Source organism: Neoarius graeffei, chromosome 7 (genome assembly GCF_027579695.1).
Source record: "Neoarius graeffei isolate fNeoGra1 chromosome 7, fNeoGra1.pri, whole genome shotgun sequence".
Taxonomy (NCBI): domain Eukaryota; kingdom Metazoa; phylum Chordata; class Actinopteri; order Siluriformes; family Ariidae; genus Neoarius; species Neoarius graeffei.
The window spans coordinates 45,704,352-45,727,909 of record NC_083575.1 but is presented as its reverse complement, the minus strand read 5'-3'; the positions used below and the strand labels follow the sequence as shown (position 1 = coordinate 45,727,909).

Here is a 23,558-nt window from a genome sequence, read left to right as displayed (position 1 = left end):
ATGCACTATAGCATGAACTTAAAAAGTAGATATGTGACCTCAACATAGCCTAGGTCAGAATCAACCTTACTAACCATTCCCCACAACTGAATGAATAAAGCAAGATGTGTACAAAAGTGAACACTTTAATGGAAGGTGCAACAAGCTGTTCAACACAGCAATATGGCCAAACTGTCAGAATGGTATGTTAAACAGAAACAAAAAAGAGACAAGTGATTTGAGAATATATACTCCCTACAGAAACCGAGAGAGGCCCTTCATATAATCCTTTTTTTTATTCACCTTGTTATCCCGAGATAACAACATAATTAATTCAGGATCTCGAGAAAACAACACAGCTAATTCGAGATCTCGAGAAAACAAAACCATTATTTCGAGATCTCGAGAAAACAAAACAATTATTTCATGATCTTGAGTAAACAGCTGAGAAATGGTTCATTCAGGTGCACCAAGAGACTTGTGATATGCTGACTTTGGGGCTATTTCTCATTCTGTATAGATGCAGCTTTGGTCATTAGAATGTCTGGAATAATCAATCACCTAATAAGGCAATATTTTGATCAGGGGTTGACTCAGGGAGAGATTGCATTAAGTCTTTTAATAAGGGATCATTTCAAAATTAGTCCGCGGCACCTCTGCAGAAGACTGGCCCGGCTTCGTCTCTACTGACGGAGATACAGTGATCCAGCTGAGATCATGAAATAATTGTTTTGTTTTCTTGAGATCACAGAATAATGGTTTTGTTTTCTCGAGATCTCGAATTAGTTGTGTTGTTTTCTCGAGATCCTGAATTAATTATGTCGTTATCTCGGAATAACGGTTTTGTTTTCTCGAGATCTCGAATTAGTTGTTTTGTTTTCTCGAGATCCTGAATTAATTATGTCGTTATCTCGGGATAACAAGGTGAATAAAAAAAGATTACATGAAGGGCCTCTCGCGGCTTCCGTAATACAGAATAAAGGAGGAGAGGGGCAACAGCCCGAGGAAAGCCCCCACAGGAGCGCACATCATTTGCAACATAGGCTACCCAACTCAGTACAAGAACAAAACACTTAGTGTGTGCAGTAGGCTTTGTGGGCATTGTTCTGCATCTCTCGGAGGAAGGGGTAGGTGCCCTGTAAACCTTTGGAAAAGGTACATTTTCTTTTCGGCATAATTGCTGCTGGCTGCTCGACAAAGAACATTCGCGCCAGTTAATGTTTATTTTATTGTTGCATGGCAACACGTTCTGTTGTCTGGAATAATGTGGCTAAATAAACACCCATGCCACAGGGCCAGGGGGCAGTAACCAGGAAAGTTTGCGATTCCTGTCAATTCATCAAAAAAGTAAATGCAGACATTTCTCCGCTAATGATTCCCACGCTGCTCAGTCGCAGACGTCGCGAGTGACGAAAACCGGGACATATCCGTGTCCCAACAGACTTTTGTCGGGACTCCGGACACACAACCCCAAATCGGGACTGTCCCAGTAAAACTGGGACGTCTGGTCACCCTAGGTATGACCCGACCATGAATAGAACTCACGATCTCCCAATTGAGAGGCAGACACGCTACCACTAGGCCACTAGCTGGTCAGTTTGTATATGCAATACCCTTTTAAAAAAAGAAACAGAAGTGAGTTGCTTGTGTACACTCAGAAAATACAAATGTAGGCCACTTGGGTGGTTTTTTGTCTAATGTTGTGCGAACTCTATGTGGGTAACATTGCTGCCTCACAGCTCTCGGGTTTGGGGTTGAATCCTGACCTCAAGTTACTGTCTGTGCGGAGTTTCACATGTTCTCCCCATATTCGTGTGGGGTTCTTCTGGGTTTTCTGCTTTCCTTCCACTGTCCAAATACACTTAGGTGCTAGATTTGTATGAATGACTATGCAAATGGTTCTCTGCAATGGACTGTCATACCACTCTGGTGCATTCTGTTTCTCTGTGCCCAGTGTTGCTGGAATAGGCAATACTGTGGCCCTGATCAGCAAAAACACAGTTACTGATGATGAATAAAAAAATAAATTAAATTGGGATTTTCAACCCCTTTCCGTAGGCGTTATTTAAAAGACGTCATTTCACAAGTGATGTTCCTTCTTTGTGGTGGCATTATTTCCCTGTTCTGAGCATAGTTCAAGTTTCTCACAGATGCATTTCCACACTTAGTTTGAAGTAACTGTTGGACATTGATCATACTTTTATAATAATATGACTGTCTTTTGTATATATGGAGGAATTTTGCCCCTCATGGTCTTCATTCTCATGCAAAATGTAAATGGAGAGGAGTGCACAAAGGTATGTCATATAGTGATAAATTTAAGAGTTTGATCATTTGTATAATGTATCAAGTGAGTCTTACCAAACTCGTATTATTTTGACTCATACAGGTTATAAACGATCGACACTATTCATGTGAAGGAAGGAATCTCACCTATATACCTACCAGCATTCCTTCCTCTGTAGAGATGCTGGACTTCAGTTTTAACTGGTTGCCTTCTTTACAAAAGGATTTATTTCCTCCACTGTATGATTTGCAGGTTCTGGACCTCACAAGGTAAAGAGTTCTGTCCATGTAATAATCATTGCTTAACACTAATGTTTCCTCTTACTTTTATATTAAATACATATATGTTATTTACCAGCTGGGAGGTCCATATGGTGAAATACCGTGACCGAGGCCCTCTGGGCCGAGGTCAGTATTCAAGGCCGAGGTCACGGTATTTCACCATACAGACCGACCTTAAGCTGGTAAATAATATATTAATTTTTTCTTTACCAAATTCTAACAGAAAACGAGAGCACCCGAAAGGGAAAACCGAGCCGAGCCGCCATTTTGAATCCTCATTCAGGGCTGTAATGCAAATTTCTTCCTCCTCAGTATATAAGTGCACTTCCATGGCAGGAAAGAAACTACATTTTGCTGCCTATGTAGTCCCCTATTTATACAAAATTGAGTCATTCAGGATTCAGCCATGTTTTTGCTCGGCGTTAGCAAGTTAGAGGTTTTTAGCTTTCTCCCGAAATGTTTTCTTTTATTTTGTCTTCCTCAGGGTAGTAAAACTCGCTTTTGCTGTGAACACTGTCGTTATCACTATCCATGATGTTAAATTAATGCTATTTTGAATCCTCATTCACGGCTGTAATGCAAATTGCTTCCTCCTCAGTATACAAGTGCACTTCCATGGCAGGAAAAAATTACATTTTGCTGCCTATGTAGTCCCCTATTTATACAAATAGGAGTCATTCAGGATTCAGCCATCTTTTTGCTTGGCATTAGCAAGTTAGAAGTTTTTAGCTTTCTCCTGAAATGTTTTCTTTTATTTCTTCTTCTTCAGGGTAGTAAAACTCGCTTTCGCTGTGAACACTGTCGTTATCGCTATCCATGATGTAAAATTAATACTATTCTCCTGAGAAATGCTGGCAAAAATTTATAAGATTTTTGATAATCTTATAAATAAATCTTATATAAAAAAAGATAAATGTTGACAAAAAATTCTACTATGTTTGTTGTTGTGAATGAGCGAGTCGCCAGAGGTCTGTAACTGGGGTCTGTACCGTAGGATACGGACCCGCTCGCCAGCCAATCAGAGCGCAGGATTTGATGGAAACTGGACCATGAAAAAAATAAATAAAATTATAAATATATTATACATGATAAAATATATATATATTTTTAAATATTTTGCATATTTTGGCCTTTCAGATGTCAAATCCAGTACATTGCTGATGATGCTTTCCACAATGTGAAGAATGTGACGACTCTAATTCTTACTGGAAACCCCATTTCGTATACAGCCCCTGGCAGCTTGAACACATTACATAAATTACAGACATTACTCATTGTGGACATTGGCCTGCTGTCTTTAAATATCCAGTTCAACAATCTCACCAAGCTTCAGGAACTAAAAGCTGGAACTAACAAGATTCAAACAATTGCTCTTCCACCATTCATGATCAACTTTAAAGACTTCCATGTATTGGACCTGCATGCAAATAACATTTCCAGTTTACAAGTAAATCACACAGCTGTACTGCGACAGATGAAGGGAAATATCACGCTAATACTCTCCAGCAACCCGATATTACATATTGAACCAGGAGTATTTAAGGACATGTACCTAAAAGAGCTTAACATACAGAGTGCTTTTGTTTCATTTGATGCAATGAGGTATGGTCTAAAAGCTCTCAATGGTCTTAATGTTGGAAAGCTCATCATAGGAAACTACATAGTACAAAAGACGATAAAGATATCAGATGCTGATTATCTTGCTGGTCTTTGTTTGATCAGCTTTAAAGAAATACATTTTTGTCAAAGAGAATCTTCAGATTCTGAAATCAGTGTGTTCCGTTGCATGGCCAATGCAACAAAGATCACTTTGAACCAAGGCTACATAAGAGCCATACAACAGGACTCATTCCATCAGCTTAAAGAACTTGGCATATATAAAAGTCAATTGCCCATCATACTGGAACTTTCACATCTACACTTGTTAGAAAGGCTAGTGGTGGTTGATAATAGACCAGCATTTTTTAAAGGTTTGCATGACTTGCCCAAACTGCAGCATGTGAATCTCAGTAGAAACCAAATGCATTTGTCTGACTGTTGTTCAAATTATTTCACAGGATTGCCAAACATTCATAGTCTTAACCTGAGCTTTAATACAGTAATATATCTGAGCAGAAATCCATTCTCTGGACTTGAGTCCATGAAGATTTTGGATATTCAGGGGACAAAATTAAGGGGATTACGTACACAATTTAAGTTTTTTAAAAGTCTCAAGTATTTACAGTATCTGGACATTTCATACTCACAAAGTACATTTTTGAAGACTATGACTTTTAGTTATCTAAGTAATATAAAAGTACTTAATATAGCGGGGAACGTTTTCCAAGAAGATGCACTAAGTTATATATTTAAAAATGTCAGCACTTTGGAAGTTCTTCAAATGTCAAATTGTGGCATTCAGTACATAGACTGGAGAGATTTCCAAAGTCTTTCAAGACTACGACATTTGTTTCTTAGTCAAAACAAGTTGACGGTTTTGGATTTTGTAACCCATTCAAATCTAAGAAGTTTAACATTATTAGATGTAAGAACAAACAGTATTTTGAACATCCCACCTTATATCCTACAAAACCTACCAAGAAATCTCTCAGACATTGACCTGTCCTTTAATCCAATTGAATGTTCCTGTTCACAGATAGATTTTATTATATGGATTGTGAACCATCAGCAATTACTTCAACAATCGTCTAACATTTTATGCAAAATATTGTCACAAGACTCAAAAATTAGAGTTATTGACTTTGACATTGAAGGCTGTGTACACATCAGAAGACTAACAATTGTGTTATGCGTATGTGCTGTCACTTTTGTTGTTTTCGTATCAGTTCTGACCTACAAATTTCAGTTCTATCTGCGATATGGCTATATCCTGTTAAGAGGTTATAGGGCTTCCAGAGAGCAGGAATGTTCTTATGATGCCTTTGTTATCTACTCCAGCAAAGATGAACCATGGGTAATGAATGAACTGGTGGAAAATCTGGAAAATGGGAGTCCGCCCATTCAGCTTTGTCTTCATGTGCGGGACTTTGAGGCTGGCAAGGCCATTACCTCCAACATTATAGATGAAGGCATCATGGGTAGTCGTAAAATTATTGTGGTTGTATCTAAACACTTCGTTGAGAGTTCCTGGTGTCGCTTTGAATTTGAAGTGGCACAGTCTTGGCTAGTGATGCAAGGTAATGCTAACATCATCATCATCATTCTAGAAGATGTGGAAGAGGAGAAGTCAAAGAAGGTGTTTGGGCTTCATAAGCACCTGAAAAACAATACATATCTAAAGTGGGGTGGAAACCCAATAAATAACATGAGATTCTGGATTCGCCTGAGGAAAGCTGTGATCACAAGAAACTGAGTTTTCCCTCAACACCGGGTTCGTAAAGTGGTGTCACTTTCTTTTGAAACTGAATAAATGATACCAAAGTAAATAAATTGTACTTGAATTCAGCTAAGTTTAGTCAAAGATTTTAACCTAATTCTCTACTGGAATACTTAGATTATATTTAGCCACATTTGTGTGTGGAATAATGTCTTAGAAAAGAAGAGGAAATGAGACTCGCTTATATCCATTTACAAAGTGAAAATGTTGACCTCTGTGGAGTTGTCCTCCATATGAAAAAAATAACGTCATTTGTGTGTGCTGTGTTTTTGCTGATTTGTTATAAACATTGTTGGGCTTCAGTGTTCTTTGAGATATTTGTGTGTGTGTGTGTGTGTGTGTGTGTGAGAGAGAGAGAGAGATAAATCAGTCTCAGTCAGTGGATTAAAATAACTTCATAGTGATTTGAATATATAATTGTAGCACCTTTGTTGGGAGTGGTGGAATACTGAAGCACCGGGACAGGTGGGTTACTTACTCTGGTAACTTTTTATTTTAGCTTTTCAGCTTATAGTGAAAGCACACACACACACACACACACACAATGTGCAAGGAAGCTCTCCTCCTCTCTGCTTCCTCCCTCCATATAAACCCTAGCCGTCACTGAAACACACACACACACACACACACACACACACAGGGCCGTTGACAGCTTTGGCTGGGCCCGGGACAAAATAATCTGAGTGGGCCCCCCCCCCCAAATAATCTGAGTGCCCCCCCCCCCCCCCCCCCCCCACACACACACACATACGCGCGCACACACATCACCACACAGCAACCACCCACACCCAACCCCTCTTTTCACAGTCTCCATTCACTCCAACCCTTAAATAACAGGTATTCCAAGCCCATTATAACAGTCAACCATTTTATTTCAACATTTCAACATATTTACAGTTTGAACATTTCCTTAGTCTGCAACTATTCAGGTGCGAAATGCAATGCGCCGGACTTTTGCTGTGGCAAAGTCGTCAATAAGGTCATTGAAGTCCAGCTTCTTTGCAAGTTCGCACTCTATAGAGAGCATAGCCAGCCCATTGAGCCTCTCCTGTGACATGCTTGAGCGCAGGTAGTTGATAAACCAAAATGATTGTTTACGGGATGGAACTGGGCCTCAATGAGAACGGAGTTATGGCTTTCCCAAAATCTGAACATAGAAGCATCACCACTAGTGATGTGTACAGTGAGTTTTTCAGTGTATTTTTTTGTCTTGTTTTTCATAAACGTCCTTTCCGTACTCGATTTAGAATGTTACAAAAAAATTGACACCCTCCCAACCACGTAACATTAGCCTATCTGACCTGGGGGCTGACACGTTTATTACGGATAAACCAAAAGGATTACAATGTTCCCTGGATATAGAACTGGACCGAGAAGATTTCAAAATCTTAACGTGTAAGCAACAACAATAAAACAGAGGTTGTTTTATTCATTTAGGGCTTATTAGGCTACTTTCATTAATTGCGCTTTTCATACAGGCCTATCATTTTTCACTTGAGCAAGGGAATTGTTTGAAGAGTATCCAGTCTAAGCGAAAGTTTAATGTTTTGCAACAGACTAACCTCAAAACACCCATTTATAGCCCATTCGTTACATTAAACTCTATCTAGCTGGCAATTTCACATGCCGTCGTATCTACACGGGATGATTTCCAACAAAATAAGGTTTAATTAACAAGAGGCAGCGTTCCACGGGCTTTCAGCTAACCGGAGTCCAGCTCAGCGCAGCTCAGCAAGCGTGCCTAAAACATTTGGATATGATTGCGGGCCAATGTGCTATTCTTTGCTTCATTGAGATATATGCAACACAGTGTTATTAAACCGATATGTTTATGAAATAATTCAATGCCCTGTGCATTTCAGTGTTCACTCAGTGTACCCTGCTATCCCCTACTTTATAATTATGAATGGCGCGTTGCGCGTGCTGGGGTTACATTACGGGGCTGGAAAAAAGTTATCTGTGTCTTACCTGGCTCAGCTGCATCATCTGAATCTTTTCTAAAATATCTATGCAGTGAGCCCCTGAGGCTCTTGGCTTCTTCATCTCTTTTTCTCTTTTCTTTTCTTTGCTCCTGACTTGTGCATGTTGGCAAACGGGCTCGCACGCTTATTGTCGAAGCGTTATGATGGAATAGTGCCGTGTTATTTGGCGCCTTAATCAAAGACCAAACCATTTCTGCATTAGGGGTGGTAGGTGGGTTCTTGAATCTATTTTCGAAGACAATAAAGGCAAAAGAACCAGAAATCATTCATTGAATGCAAATATAGCACATTTTTCTCCCCCAAATCAACACATTTTGAAATGAAACAGAATGATTAATGGCATCTTCATGAGGGACCAGTTCTGGGTCCCCCCTCATGCCTGGGCCCGGGACAAAATACCCGGTTGTCCCCCCCTGTCGACGGCCCTGCACACACACACACACACACACACACACACACACACACACACACACACATCATTAATAAGACAGAGATGTGATCACTCTGCCACCGACCTTCCCTATCCTCACCCTCCATTTACAAACTGGCGCTTGACCATGCCCCCGCTGCCAGAATAATATTTATTTAAAAAATTATACAGGCACAGATTATTTTGCATAATACAAATCCGCACAAATAAAATAAGTTACATGCACTATGACATCACTCTCAACCATAGACTTATTTTGGAAAAAATCCATTTACAACTAAAACAAATCAAACCACATTTCTATTAAATAAAGTCAGTGATTTAGAGGATTGAGTATGTTGTAGAAGGCAAGGGAGAACTGAGAACTTGCTAGTTTGATGTCAAATCTAGTCAGCAGAAGAAGAATGTGTGCATTTGTTATTTAGATGAGGGAATTTCATGTGTCGTTCTTTTGGCCAACGTCATGTGATACACTTCCCTTTTGTTGGAAGACATTATTCAAACTTCTTGCCAAATACATCATTTCACATGTGACGTGAATTTCCTTAACTAAGATTCACACAGTTTCATGTCACAGAAAGATTTTGATCATACTTTCTTAACTGTATAACACTTTAATAGTATGAGTGTCTTTTGTATATATGGAGGAATTTTACCCCTTATGTTCTTCATTCTCATACAAAATGGAAATGGAGAGGAGTGCACAAAGGTATGTTATAAATTTATCACTCTATAATTTTGGTCATTTTAATGATTGCTGTATTTGCTCATTTGTCTATGACTGTTAAAGCGACCATTTAGGAAGGCTCTCACGGAAGGCGTCGCATTTCTCTGCCTCTCCCTTCCCTTATCTTTCCTGCTTCTGCTTCTGCTGTCTCGTCTGTCTATTGTCTATACTTTTGAGAGACTCTCTCCGCACTGCTCTCCAAACTAAAAATCATGGAATTGATAAACTGGTCTCTTCACGCAATTGACACAATCTTCTCGACGAGAAGCCTGGGTTCGGGGGAACCAGCCTGTCCTGCTGGAATGTTCGCAGCTGGCTACACAATGGACGCGTGGGAGAGGTGGCGGGTCGTGTGCCTGGTGGTTCTTTCTGTGGAGGACATTGAAGACATCTACCTATTCGGAACCATGATTACAGGACTTTTGCTGATTGGATTAGGCATTGCCCTGGTTTATCGAGGAAATCAGAAAATGGTGACAGCTGTCCAAAGCCCCATAAAGCTGCCCGACATGATTGAAGCGGTGGGCAGAGCTGTCGGCACTCGGACTGTGGCTATTCAGAACTTGAACCACAACATGGATAACATCATGGAGAAGCTTTTGGCTTTGCAAAGGAAAATGGATCGATTCGGAGACCAGAATGGACAAACAGAGTAGTCGTGTAAAGGAATGCGTCTACTTGCCCCAAGACCAAGCAATCCCAATTTTATCTGCTTTTGGCTCCCTCAGACAGCACTGGCCTTGGCCAAGGCCGTTGCTGGGACAACTCCCCCCCTGAAGATCACTGCTGTTAGACTCTCGTATTCCTTCCCCCACTTCCCACGGTCGCCGCTTTTACCCCCAGTGTGACAAGTGGGTAAGCGCCGTCTTTGGCTACAAGACCGGACTGCTTGTTTGCGCTGGGTTACCTATACCTCTGCCCCTCCCCCTTACTCCTCTCCCATGATCGCCCCCTTCCCCCTCGATTCCCGAGTCATGTGTAAAGTAGGGTGCATCAGTTGCCCCCTAAAAATGAAAAGTTCCTCCGATCATGATGCATTTTTGTTTTTATGTTCCTTTTGGTAAGAAAACACACTGGGTGAAATATTTTGACAAAATTCAAAAGTTTAATGGTGGCACCAGGAGCTCAAAGTTATGGAAAAAGCTGCTATTTTATGACTTTTATGACAAAATTTCGATCACTTTCATGAAACATTATGGCACCTTATAGAGTATACCAAATATCTTAGATACACATTTTTAGTACATATTCTAAATATATTATCAAGCACAGTTTGAGTTTTAGCTGTTCATTGAATCAATTGTTCAACTACTTTTAAACAATACAAATGTATTATGAATCACATTAATGCTTCTCAATCCCTTGCAAAGGTTCTTAACATGATCTCTGGGTCACAAGGAATCAATAAATGGAGTCCAACATTGTGATTCAAACCTTACGCGAAAACATAAAATAAGTGGGGTTTTTTGGCAAAAAATGAACCTCATGGTGCCACCATTAGACTTTTGAATATGGTCAAAAAATTTTACAGGATGTCTTTATTGTTGAAAAAGAACACCCAAACAAAAATGCATCAGATTTTATGAAAGTGAGGGCAACTGATGCACCCTAGTGTAAAGTGTACTGTGTTATTTTTGTGCTTATGTGCTGAGGTGTTTTTTTTAATGTTCCCACACTGTACTCCCCACAGAAGCATAGTGTGGGGGTTGCTTTTTTTTCTCCTCCCCTCCCCTCATGTTACTCTGTATTTTTCATCCCTGTCTTCCTGTCCTGTCTACTCCCCCTGTGTCAATTGTATGTATGTGTATATGTACGGATGGGTTGACGGCTAATTTCGCTGGTACTTGTTACTAAGTGACAATAAAGGGTTCATTCATTCATTTATTTAAAAAAAAGAAAGTGCAATGAACTTAAGAGTGAGTCTTATCAAACTCGTATTATTTTGACTCATGTAGGTTATAAACAATCAACACTATTCATGTGAAGGAAGAAATCTCACCTATATACCTACCAGCATTCCTTCCTCTGTAGAGATGCTGGACTTCAGTTTTAACTGGTTGCCTTCTTTACAAAAGGATTTATTTCCTCCACTGTATGATTTGCAGGTTCTGGACCTCACAAGGTAAAGAGTTCTGTCCATGTACAACCCCAATTCCAAAAAAGTTGGGACAAAGTACAAATTGTCAATAAAAACGGAATGCAATGATGTGGAAGTTTCAAAATTCCATATTTTATTCAGAATAGAACATAGATGACATATCAAATGTTTAAACTGAGAAAATGTATCATTTAAAGAGAAAAATTAGGTGATTTTAAATTTCATGACAACAACACATCTCAAAGTTGGGACAAGGCCATGTTTACCACTGTGAGACATCCCCTTTTCTCTTTACAACAGTCTGTAAACGTCTGGGGACTGAGGAGACAAGTTGCTCAAGTTTAGGGATAGGAATGTTAACCCATTCTTGTCTAATGTAGGATTCTAATTGCTCAACTGTCTTAGGTCTTTTTTGTCGTATCTTCCGTTTTATGGTGCGCCAAATGTTTTCTATGGGTGAAAGATCTGGACTGCAGGCTGGCCAGTTCAGCACCCGGACCCTTCTTCTATGCAGCCATGATGCTGTAATTGATGCAGTATGTGGTTTGGCATTGTCATGTTGGAAAATGCAAGGTCTTCCCTGAAAGAGACGTCGTCTGGATGGGAGCATATGTTGCTCTAGAACCTGGATATACCTTTCAGCATTGATGATGTCTTTCCAGATGTGTAAGCTGCCCATGCCACACGCACTAATGCAACCCCATACCATCAGAGATGCAGGCTTCTGAACTGAGCGCTGATAACAACTTGGGTCGTCCTTCTCCTCTTTAGTCCGAATGACACGGCGTCCCTGATTTCCATAAAGAACTTCAAATTTTGATTCGTCTGACCACAGAACAGTTTTCCACTTTGCCACAGTCCATTTTAAATTAGCCTTGGCCCAGAGAAGATGTTTGCGCTTCTGGATCATGTTTAGATACGGCTTCTTCTTTGAACTATAAAGTTTTAGCTGGCAACGGCAGATGGCACGGTGAATTGTGTTCACAGATAATGTTCTCTGGAAATATTCCTGAGCCCATTTTGTGATTTCCAATACAGAAGCATGCCTGTATGTGATGCAGTGCCGTCTAAGGGCCCGAAGATCACGGACACCCAGTATAGTTTTCCGGCCTTGACCCTTATGCACAGAGATTCTTCCAGATTCTCTGAATCTTTTGATGATATTATGCACTGTAGATGATGATATTATGCACTGTAGATGATGCTATGTTCAAACTCTTTGCAATTTTACATTGTCGAACTCCTTTCTGATATTGCTCCACTATTTGTCGGCACAGAATTAGGGGGATTGGTGATCCTCTTCCCATCTTTACTTCTGAGAGCCGCTGCCACTCCAAGATGCTCTTTTTATACCCAGCCATGTTAATGACCTATTGCCAATTGACCTAATGAGTTGCAGTTTGGTCCTCCAGCTGTTCCTTTTTTGTACCTTTAACTTTTCCAGCCTCTTATTGCCGCTGTCCCAACTTTTTTGAGATGTGTTGCTGTCATGAAATTTCAAATGAGCCAATATTTGGCATGAAATTTCAAAATGTCTCACTTTCAACATTTGATATGTTGTCTATGTTCTATTGTGAATACAATATCAGTTCTTGAGATTTGTAAATTATTGTATTCCGTTTTTATTTACAATTTGTACTTTGTCTCAACTTTTTTGGAATTGGGGTTGTAATAATCATTGCTTAACACTAATGTTTCCTCTTACTTTTATATTAAATACATAAAATTATAAATGTATTATACATGATAAAATATATATATTTTTAATATTTTGCATATTTTGGCCTTTCAGATGCCAAATCCAGCACATTGCTGATGATGCTTTCCACAATGTGAAGAATGTGACGACTCTAATTCTTACTGGAAACCCCATTTCGTATACAGCCCCTGACAGCTTGAACACATTATATAAATTACAGACATTAGTCATTGTGGACATTGGCCTGCTGTCTTTAAATATCCAGTTCAACAATCTCACCAAGCTTCAGGAACTAAAAGCTGGAACTAACAAGATTCAAACAATTGCTCTTCCACCATTCATGATCAACTTTAAAGACTTCCGTGTATTGGACCTGCATGCAAATAACATTTCCAGCTTACAAGTAAATCACACAGCTGTACTGCGACAGATGAAGGGAAATATCACGCTAATACTCTCCAGCAACCCAATATTACATATTGAACCAGGAGTATTTAAGGACATGTACCTAAAAGAGCTTAACATACAGGGTGCTTTTGTTTCATTTGATGCAATGAGGTATGGTCTACAAGCTCTCAATGGTCTTAATGTTGAAAAACTCATGATGGGAAGCTACAGACTAGTTAAACTGATAACTGTATCAGATGCTGATCATCTTGCTGGTCTTTGTTTGATCAACTTTAAAGAAATATATTTATGGCAAAGAGAATGTTCAAATTTTCAAACCAATTTGTTCCGTTGCATGGCCAATGCAACAAAAATATTTCTAAAAAAAGGATGTATGAGAAGCATACAATATGTCCCTTTTCATCAACTTAAAGAACTATACATAGGTTCCCATATTTTATCAGAAATCCCAGACCTTTCACATGTCCATTCATTAGAAAAACTAGTGGTGGTTGATAATAAGGCAGCATTATTTCGTGGCCTCCATGACACGCCCAAACTCCAGCATGTGGACCTGAGTAGAAACCAAATGACATTTCGAGATTGTTGTTACCGGTATTTTGGAGGCGTGCCAAATGTTCGCCACATCAATCTAAGTCTTAACGCAAATATAGGGTTGAATGTAAAACCATTTTCTGGTAATGAATTGATTGAGGAATTAGATTTTCATCACACAAATCTAAATACAATTGGACAATTTGGAATCTTAGAAAACTTAAAGAATTTAAAATATTTAGACCTTTCATACACTAGAATTACTTTTAGTAGCTACTTATCTTTTCATGGGCTTAGGAGTCTTAAAATTCTGAAAATAGCAGGTAATACTTTCCAGGGAAATATACTGTCTTATCTATTTGAAAATCTTACAGCTTTGGAGGTTCTTGATATGTCACACTGTGGTATTGATCAAATTCCCTGTAAAGCTTTCATAAACCTCCAGAAGCTTAGCCAGATACTTCTTAGTCACAACAACTTGATGGTTTTGGATTTTTTGACATGTCCCAATCTACAAAGTCTAACACGGCTTGCTGTAGACCAAAATAGTATTTCTCTTATCAAACTTAATACACTCCAAAATTTACCAGCAAACCTCTCTGTTTTTGACATATCTTCTAATCCAATCAGGTGCTTCTGCAATCAAACAGATTTTATTTTGTGGATAATGAAACATCAAAAAATATTTCCTCAGTATTCTAATATTTTATGTAAAACACTATTGTCAGATTCAAAAATTAGAGTTATTGACTTTGACATTGAAGGCTGTGTACACATCAGAAGACTAACAATTGTGTTATGCATATGTGCTGTCACTTTTGTTGTTTTCATATCAATTTTGACCTACAAATTTCAGTTCTATCTGCGATATGGCTATATCCTGTTAAGAGGTTATAGGGCTTCCAGAGAACAGGAATGTTCTTATGATGCCTTTGTTATCTACTCCAGCAAAGATGAACCATGGGTAATGAATGAACTGGTGGAAAATCTGGAAAATGGGAGTCCGCCCATTCAGCTTTGTCTTCATGTGCGGGACTTTGAAGCTGGCAAGGCCATTACCTCCAACATTATAGATGAAGGCATCATGGGTAGTCGTAAAATTATTGTGGTTGTATCTAAACACTTCATTGAGAGTTCCTGGTGTCGCTTTGAATTTGAAGTGGCACAGTCTTGGCTGGTGATGCAAGGTAATGCTAACATCATCATCATCATTCTAGAAGATGTGGAAGAGGAGAAGTCAAAGAAGGTGTTTGGGCTTCATAAGCACCTGAAAAACAATACGTATCTAAAGTGGAGTGGAAACCCAATAAATAACATGAGATTCTGGATTCGCCTGAGGAAAGCTGTGATCACAAGAAAATAGTCGTTTTTATTCTATGATTTAACATATTTTATGCTTTCATTTATTTTTAAGCCTAAAAAACACTTAATACTTTAATAAAAATTTTACAAACCCATCACACTCATACATTCTTGCTTTGTAATCAGTGTACACAAATCTGCTTTTGTTAGCAGTAATGGTTCCAACTGGTGATATAGATGTTTAGAGTACAGAATGTGTGAATGCAACACAGATTATTTCCTACTGTTAGAAATGGACTTTGCCTGTTTTTGAACACATTACTCAGTCAAGGTAATGCTGAGTAGAAAGACATTTCCTCTGTGTTAATAAAGTTTTCAAACAAACAAACTAAAATTCCCCCCCACACACACACACACTTCTTGTACAGCCTAAAATTGCTTTAGTCCTAGCTTTTGCGATAATAGTTTGAAAATGCGAAACCACATTTTACTTCCCTTTAATAAGAACCAAATACCTTTGGAATGCATTTATAATTAAATATCTGAACATTTACAACTGACATTTTCCTTCTCTAAACATTTTGTTTGTGTCAGAACCATCTTTCGTCACGACACACCCTCTAGGTTTGAAACTCCAACAAGGCATACTGGTTTACCCCAGACATACTTCATTGTTCACATTCTCCTATATGAAACCTGTCATACAACAGTTTCACTGAAACTACACCACACGCAGAGATCTAGCCTGTGCATTTCCACAGAGGAATCAGAATGTCTCGACGTAGCAGTGTGGCTGATCAGAGTCGTTACAGTTCTCTCGGAAAGTCCCAGGGATCTGAGTCCTATGGAAAATACAGCAACCCCAGAAGCAGCAGCCAGAAAAGCCAACGAAATGTACTCTGTGATTTCTGCCTGGCAAAAAAGGTGAAGGCTGTGAAGTCCTGTCTAACATGCCTAACATCATTCTGTGAGACTCATCTGCAAACTCACTATGAATACCCAGCACTGATGAAGCATAAGTTGGTGGCAGCAACAGGGCAGTTGAAGGAAAAGATTTGCGCTGAACATGACAAACTATTGGAGGTCTTCTGCCGCTCTGATCAGATGTGTGTCTGTGTTCTGTGTCTCATGGATGAGCACAAAAAACACGACATTGTCTCAGCTGCAGCAGAGAGGACAGAGAAACAGGTGAGTATTTCGTTTACAATATGCTACTAATAGATTTACACACATGGACATGAATGTCACTGCAATATTGGGCTTTCATTGAGTTCTTTGAACATAACTTTTTCTGTGGTAGAATAGTTATAAAATATATATCTTTAATTTAAAAAAAATGATGTACAAGTTTTAATTTAGTTTGGGTTTTCTGAAATCAACACAGTGTCAGAATTATACATACACTGTCAAAAAATATATACATACAGCACACCTAATATTTGGTTAAATGTCCCTTAGCAAGTTAACACCTTGACTAGACACTTTTGGAAGCCATCAACAAGCTTCTGGCAGAATTCTGGTTAGATATTTGACCACTCTTCTTGGCAGAATTGGTACAGTTCAATTAAATTTGCATGTTTCCTGGCACAGACCTGACATATAAGCATAGTTCACAAAATTTCAGTCGGGTTGAGATCAGGACTTAATGTTTCAGCTTAATGTTAGCCTGCTTTATCTATTACACAACCATGTGTATTTGGGGTCATTATTCTGTTGGAACATCCAATTATATCCATGTTTCTGATGGTCTGAGGTTATGCTGAAGAATTCTGAGGTAGTCCTCCTTCTTCATGATTCCATCCACTTTATACAATGCACCAGTTCCACTGGCAGCAAAACAGCCCCGATCATGATGCTACCACCATCATGCTTAACAGTTGGTACAGTGTTCCACTATACCTCTGGTCATTGTGGCCAAACAACTCAATCTTTCTCATTTGACCATAAAACCTTTCTCCAGAAGACTTTAGTTGAGCTTGAAGGGATCGATTTTGAAGCAAGGGCTTCTTTCTTGGATAGCAGCCTCTCAATCCATGGTGATATAAATCTTACTTGACAGCAGACAGTGTTCCAGCAACTCCAGCAGCAGTTCATGTCAGTCCTGTGCCTTGGTGGTTCCTGGGTTGCTCCTGAGCATCTGAACCAATTTCCCCTCAGCTGAAGGTGACAGTTTGGAACTTCTTCCAACAAAGTGACTTGGCAAAGTGGCTACACCACCCAATAATGTGTACTTACATAAAATTGTTTAAACTGATGATCTTGGAATCTGTAGTTGTTTAGAAATGGCTCCAAGAGACATACCCGTACATGAGTTGTGTAAAACTATTATCCTCTTTCTCAGGTCTGCACTGCGCTCCTTGGACTTTACCATTGTACTGTGTGTTGGTCAATCCAATGAGTGCTGTCAAAGAAACCCTTTTATGTTGGCACAGAGAAGCTACCAGCTGTAGTCAATCATGATCACTAACAGGAAAAGAGGCCTTGGCCTTGGCAAGATAAAAGACATTGGGGAACTTTCAGCACCACTGAATCAATAATCTAAGTGGGCTTATGTAACTTTTGACCATGTATGTATAATTTTGACCCTGTGCTGACTTCTGAAAATCCCAAATAAATTAAAACTTGTGCACCAAATTATTGGGTTTTTTTTCTTATTAAAAATGTATTAAAGCTAGACAGCCTTTTGATTTCATAAAATTGGTCATTGTGATATACGTTTACTTCTGCAATATCTCACAAAATATCAGGCCATTCTGTGGCTGGGAAGTTATTTAATTTGAGGGGATTCCCTCGCAAATAATGTGCATGAAATCACTTGTTTCCCACAGTCAAGCAAACAGAGAAAGTCTGTGTACGCATGTGCAGGTTTATCTTCTTCTTCTTTTGGGTTTTACGGCAGCTTGCATTCACAGTGTTGCATCACCATCATCTACAGGTTTACCTTGACCATGCACTGAAAGTTACATCATTCTGCCACTAAACGAACAGCTGATCACACCGAGGTGCTCGCTGGCCGCCGATATTTATTAGTTTGGTCCTGCGTTTCCTTTCCTTCACAACAGAACATCTTTTCTTCTTGCATTCTGTCACTGTTGTTGGTCTTTCACATTTCATTCGCATGCTCATGTCCTCCATTTTTCTTTCCGGTTTCAAATATGTATCCCACGTTGCCTTGTGTGAACGGGGAAAGCCCACCACGTGATGCATGACGTAGTATTTTGAATTGGGTCATGGTGAAGCAGGAAAAAATAGCGGAGAATTTAGGACCACGTGGCCCTAAATTCATTACTTATTCTATTAAAAAAAAAAACCTAATAAAATTGGAAGTCTGTGATTTGAATTCAGTAGCTTTCAGTCAAACTAAACAAAAATAATTAGGTGTCAGGGAAAATTCTTTTTATGACCTACACTTGAAAAATCTGAAAAGCAGTCTACCTTTAAAGATGTAAAATAACAGTTTGAAGAAATCATTGAAAGCCCAATACTGCATGACATTCATGTCCATGATGACGGCTGTGTATGTAAACTTCTGACCACAACTGTACATATTGAAAATGTAGCCTGATATTTAAAGTTTAATGTCAATTTTTAAAAATAATATTGTAACAGTGCTTCTTTAGCTATTTCAACCTTATCATTGCTAAGACACACATGATCCTCATATGATGGTGCTCAATAAACATAACCTATGTTTTACTCCTGCAGAAACAGCTTGGTGTTAAACTGACGACCTCTCAGCAGAAGATTGATGACAAAGTGAAGAAATGGGAAGATCTGATGCAGGCTACGGTGTCACTACAGGTAGAGGTTTAATAGTAACCAGTGGAATGCTCTCTACCCTGTGAGGTATACCACGGGGCGTGTGAGGGCACTCTCATAAATAAAGGTATAGCACTTTATATGTATATATAAAGTGCTATACCTTTATTTATGAGAGCAAATGTCCTTCCTATTACATCAAGTTTTATTGCGAAATTAATGTATGATGTAGTTTTCAACCATGTTCTTTCAAATATCCATAACTTATTCTCTTTTGTTGATTCATCAAGGTCATCAACCTCTAAAAATCTCTATTTCCAATATTCAAGAACAGACATCCAAAAAAATTATTTTTCTCGCATTGGTGTTTGCATATGGAACAGAATACTTGACCATATTAGAACAGAACCTAAAAAGAACTTTTGTAAATATTAGGCAACTTCTCTTAAGTTGCATAACCAAGTCAGGATACAAAATTGACCTTAATAACCTGTTTTAGTTCTTAATAATATAAATATCTTAAATATTCATCTTATACGTATTTATAGATCTAGATTTTGTCAAAATCTATATCTTGTTGGAAAATCTGTTTTGTAAAATAAAATCTGTTTTTGTAAAGAAAAGAGAGTTTGTCTTTTTGTAAAGAAAAAAAGGAAAAATCTGTTGTTTGTAAAAAAAAATCTGTAGAAGCTTTGTTTTAGATATTATATTTAGATATTTGTATTTATGGGCGGCACGGTGGTGTAGTGGTTAGCGCTGTCGCCTCACAGCAAGAAGGTCCGGGTTCGAGCCCCGTGGCCGGCGAGGGCCTTTCTGTGCGGAGTTTGCATGTTGTCCGCGTGGGTTTCCTCCGGGTGCTCCAGTTTCCCCCACAGTCCAAAGACATGCAGGTTAGGTTAACTGGTGACTCTAAATTGACCGTAGGTGTGAATGTGAGTGTGAATGGTCGTCTGTGTCTATGTGTCAGCCCTGTGATGACCTGGCGACTTGTCCAGGGTGTACCCCGCCTTTCGCCCGTAGTCAGCTGGGATAGGCTCCAGCTTGCCTGCGACCCTGTAGAACAGGATAAAGCGGCTAGAGATAATGAGATGAGATGAGATGAGATATTTATATTTACAAGCCCGTCTAGATTAGCTACTTATCTATATGCGGGTGCGTAATTTATTGTACTCATTTAGTTAAAACTTGAATAAACTTGAACTTGAACCTGTTTTTTCTTACCTCTGCCATACTGTGTTCAAATAATCTCACCTTCATTACCCCAACTAAACTCTCCTTTCCTGATTCTCCACAGCACTCATCTCAGAGTGTGTTGGAAGAGAATGAGAGAATATTCACTGAGTTGATGCAAGCTCTGGAGAGGAGGTACACTGATGTGAAAGAGATGATCCGAGTCCAAGAAACACTCCTATTGACTCAGGCTGAGAGACACCTGAGTCGAATGGAGGAGGAAATCACACTATTGAAGATGAAACACAATGACCTGGAGAGGCTTTCTCACTCTGAAGATCACATTCATTTCTTACAGGTATGGGTTCCTACATATCAGTCAGAAAATATGCTTGCACGTTTTTTTGTGTTATGAGATATGCATGAGATTTAATTAAATAGTCATTATCATTAAATCAACTCTTTATTCTGGCCACAGAGTTGGCAGTCTCTTTCTGCACCCTCAGGATATGAGGACTTGTCCAAAGTGACACTGGCGCCATTTCACTCTTTTGATAAAGTTAAGAAAGCCATCTCTGAGTTTAAGATGCAAGTAGAAGATGTAAGCAAGGGAGAACTGAACAAAATCTCATCTGCAGGTTGGTGAAATACAATACAATTTATGTAAATTCTTTCTTTTCAGTGGTTTAAGAGTAAGAGTGATTTATAGTATAAAAAAATCATGACTTTGCGCTTTCTTTACAGCAAAAGAAGTTCAAATTTTGCAGACTCTAGAACCAAAAACGAGGGAGGACTTTTTACAGCGTAAGTTGTTTTATTCGCAACGGGCTAAATATACTACATACTAGAGCACAGCCTAAAGAATTTTTTAAAAAATCTGAAAATAAAACAGACACCAGTAGTTCAGTTGAACACAGCTTAAGTGATATTAGGTTCACAAATGCAAGTAACTAGTACATACACCCAAATACATTCAAAACCAAGTTATTTATAAGTATTTGTAATGTAACTAAAACAAGTCAAAGTGTGAAACACGGGAGTCACAGGGGAGACAGGCAGGTGGGGGCAATTTCAATGGCCTTGGGAATAGAAAAATGAGAAACATTTATGTTTGAAAGAAAGAAACAAAGAAAGCCTTTTGTTGTCACATAAACATACTACAGCGCAGTGAATTCTTTGCATAAATAGCTTGTTAGGAAGATGGCCTCAGAGCACATGGTCAGCCCCAGAGCAGCTGATTGTTATGGGCCTTGCTCAAGCAACCTGGCACTGGGATTCAAACTGAAGACCTTCTGATTAGTATCCCTAACATGTTTACCAGTGAACAACCGTGTTCTTGTTACTCCACATCTTGTGCTCAAGTGGCACAAACACCTAAGATTTTGTTTTGTGACATGTTAAGAGTCTTGGCAAAGTTACAGACATCTAAAATAACTGCAAACCCCAGTTATATAGGGTCTACATAAAACCATGTTTTGTTGGTTATTAGTGCCCTCTAACAGTCTATAGTTTGGTGCTTGTTCGAAATGGCATCACATTCTTGAATGTGGTCTTTTATTACATTTAATTAGTCAATGTGATTTACAGATTATTCATGGTTAAGGTTACAAGTTAGTTTTGCAGAGCAGATTTGCAGACAGAAGATCCTATTCAACAAAATTCCACAGATTCCACATAAAACGTCACTCGTGCTGTTGTGCAACATGGCCAAACAATGGCTGAATGGCTCAAATTTATTCACAGCACTCAACAGGTCAGGGCAAAGGAAACTATGAACTTAGTTAGGAAACTAAAATATATATACCTAAATTCATGTTGTAAGCAGGTTTTTTTTTTTTTGGGGGGGGGGGAGCCAAATTGTATTTGCACACATGTATGTAAGCATTTATAAATTTATCAAGCATTTATTCATGTGCATTTATAACAACACTGTAAAATGTTAGATATGAGCTGTCACTTGCTGTTCTGGTTTCTGTGCAGATTACTGTCGACTTTTCCTGGATCCTCTAACAGCTCACACAAACTTATACCTGTCTAAGGGAAACACAGTGGTGCAGATGAGCAGTGAACAAAAATCATACCCTGAGCACCCAGAGAGGTTCGACTACTGGCAGCAAGTGCTGTGCACGGAGGGTATGACCGGCAGCCGCTATTACTGGGAGATTGAATGGAGTGGTACAGAAGTGGACATAGCTGTAACTTGCAAGGAAATAAGAAGGAAGGGTAAAGATAATGATTGCAGCTTTGGCTGGAATGACAAATCCTGGAGTCTGTACTGCTCTGAGTCGAAGTGCAGCTTCACGCACCAGAGTAAGCGTACCTCCCTACCAGTGCCCAGGTCTTCAAAAATAGGAGTGTATTTAGACCACAAGGCTGGAACACTGGCATTTTATAGCATCTCAGACACAATGACTCTCCTCCACAGAGTACATACCTCATTCACTCAGCCACTCTATGCAGGGTTTGGAGTCTGGGGCTATGGGAGTACTATAAATATATTGTAAAAATGTTTTATATATTTCAAAGGCACAGGGAATATTTTATTAAAGGCTTTAAGTTTTTCTTTGTTAGACCTTCTCATTCAAAGGACATTCCTATTTTAAATATGTATCTTCTTACAGGTTTAACTACTGTATTTCAGTTGCAGGCCTAACAGGAACGAAGACACCACAGCTACTACATGAAAACCACTAGATGGTGTTATTTGATCTCTTTGTTACTGATTTTAAAAGTCACATTAAGGTGAAATAAATTAATGCATTTCTGATTGTGATATTGAACACACTGCAATACTAGTGCACTTTTTCTGGGAGATCTATTCTAATTAAACTTACTAGTAGGTATTTTTACCTACTGTTTAGCAAATTGTCTGGTATATTTTCTCCTTACATTAGGTATCATATACACATAATTTACCTTACAAAAAATTTAAATATAAATCGAATAAATGACATGTCCCAGTCAGTTATTCAGAAGTTTAATCAGATTTGTTTATTTACCTTCTTTACAAATTCAACATCAGTGTTTACAAGTCCACCATTGCAACTCAGCAGAACTCCTCCTGCAATTTTCCTAATTACAGGTATCATAGAAGGCTTTTTTGAACTTGGCCTGCATGCATAAATATGTATGCATAAGAGGAAAATGAGAACATTTCTTAATGAATGTATTGTTGAAGTTAAAGTATGCACAAACCTCAAAATCTCCTCAAGTGAAGTCTGTAAACTGTAAAGTACAGTAGACATGTCTATATCTTTGTAAAACAATGTAAATATTACATATACTTTGTATTTTCTACAAGTGGATATGTGAGCACTTATTTGGAGCCATACTTAATTCCATCTTAAGATACAGACTAATAACCCTTAATTATAGCACTGCTTAACCATCATCATTTACATTCAATCTCGCTAATGCTGAAAGAAAAAGAAAGCACAACTTTATTCATCACACACTTGTGAAATTTCCTCTCTGCATTTAACCCATCTGAAGCAGTGAACACACACATGCACACATGTGAGCAATG

General features: G+C 38.8%; 3 protein-coding genes across 3 annotated transcripts; all 3 read left to right on the top strand.

Annotated features, from left to right (window-relative positions):
- Nucleotides 1-2,189: 2,189 nt before the first annotated feature.
- Nucleotides 2,190-5,899, top strand: LOC132888637 (toll-like receptor 4). Its single transcript, XM_060924697.1, has 3 exons — nucleotides 2,190-2,276; nucleotides 2,369-2,535; nucleotides 3,685-5,899. The coding sequence occupies exons 1-3, from the start codon at nucleotides 2,190-2,192 to the stop codon at nucleotides 5,897-5,899; spliced, it is 2,469 nt and encodes an 822-aa protein (XP_060780680.1).
- A 2,977-nt stretch (nucleotides 5,900-8,876) lies between these two features.
- On the top strand, nucleotides 8,877-15,164 carry LOC132889361 (toll-like receptor 4). The gene is made up of 3 exons (XM_060925765.1): nucleotides 8,877-9,044; nucleotides 11,018-11,184; nucleotides 12,953-15,164. The coding sequence occupies exons 1-3, from the start codon at nucleotides 8,958-8,960 to the stop codon at nucleotides 15,162-15,164; spliced, it is 2,466 nt and encodes an 821-aa protein (XP_060781748.1). The 5' UTR covers nucleotides 8,877-8,957.
- A 596-nt stretch (nucleotides 15,165-15,760) lies between these two features.
- On the top strand, nucleotides 15,761-22,897 carry ftr14l (finTRIM family, member 14-like). The gene is made up of 6 exons (XM_060925764.1): nucleotides 15,761-16,291; nucleotides 18,809-18,904; nucleotides 20,157-20,390; nucleotides 20,511-20,670; nucleotides 20,777-20,836; nucleotides 22,013-22,897. The coding sequence occupies exons 1-6, from the start codon at nucleotides 15,875-15,877 to the stop codon at nucleotides 22,534-22,536; spliced, it is 1,491 nt and encodes a 496-aa protein (XP_060781747.1). The 5' UTR covers nucleotides 15,761-15,874; the 3' UTR covers nucleotides 22,537-22,897.
- The last annotated feature ends 661 nt before the right edge of the window (nucleotides 22,898-23,558 follow it).

Bases quoted from the DNA above. Each gene is read 5' to 3' on its own strand.
- LOC132889361 (XM_060925765.1), top strand. From the start codon at position 8,958: ATGAGTGTCTTTTGTATATATGGAGGAATTTTACCCCTTATGTTCTTC. The intron at 9,045-11,017 runs GTATGTTATAAA...TGACTCATGTAG, and splicing joins ATGGAGAGGAGTGCACAAAG to GTTATAAACAATCAACACTA. The intron at 11,185-12,952 runs GTAAAGAGTTCT...TTGGCCTTTCAG, and splicing joins CAGGTTCTGGACCTCACAAG to ATGCCAAATCCAGCACATTG.
- LOC132888637 (XM_060924697.1), top strand. From the start codon at position 2,190: ATGACTGTCTTTTGTATATATGGAGGAATTTTGCCCCTCATGGTCTTC. The intron at 2,277-2,368 runs GTATGTCATATA...TGACTCATACAG, and splicing joins ATGGAGAGGAGTGCACAAAG to GTTATAAACGATCGACACTA. The intron at 2,536-3,684 runs GTAAAGAGTTCT...TTGGCCTTTCAG, and splicing joins CAGGTTCTGGACCTCACAAG to ATGTCAAATCCAGTACATTG.
- ftr14l (XM_060925764.1), top strand. From the start codon at position 15,875: ATGTCTCGACGTAGCAGTGTGGCTGATCAGAGTCGTTACAGTTCTCTC. The intron at 16,292-18,808 runs GTGAGTATTTCG...TTACTCCTGCAG, and splicing joins CAGAGAGGACAGAGAAACAG to AAACAGCTTGGTGTTAAACT. The intron at 20,837-22,012 runs GTAAGTTGTTTT...GTTTCTGTGCAG, and splicing joins GAGGGAGGACTTTTTACAGC to ATTACTGTCGACTTTTCCTG.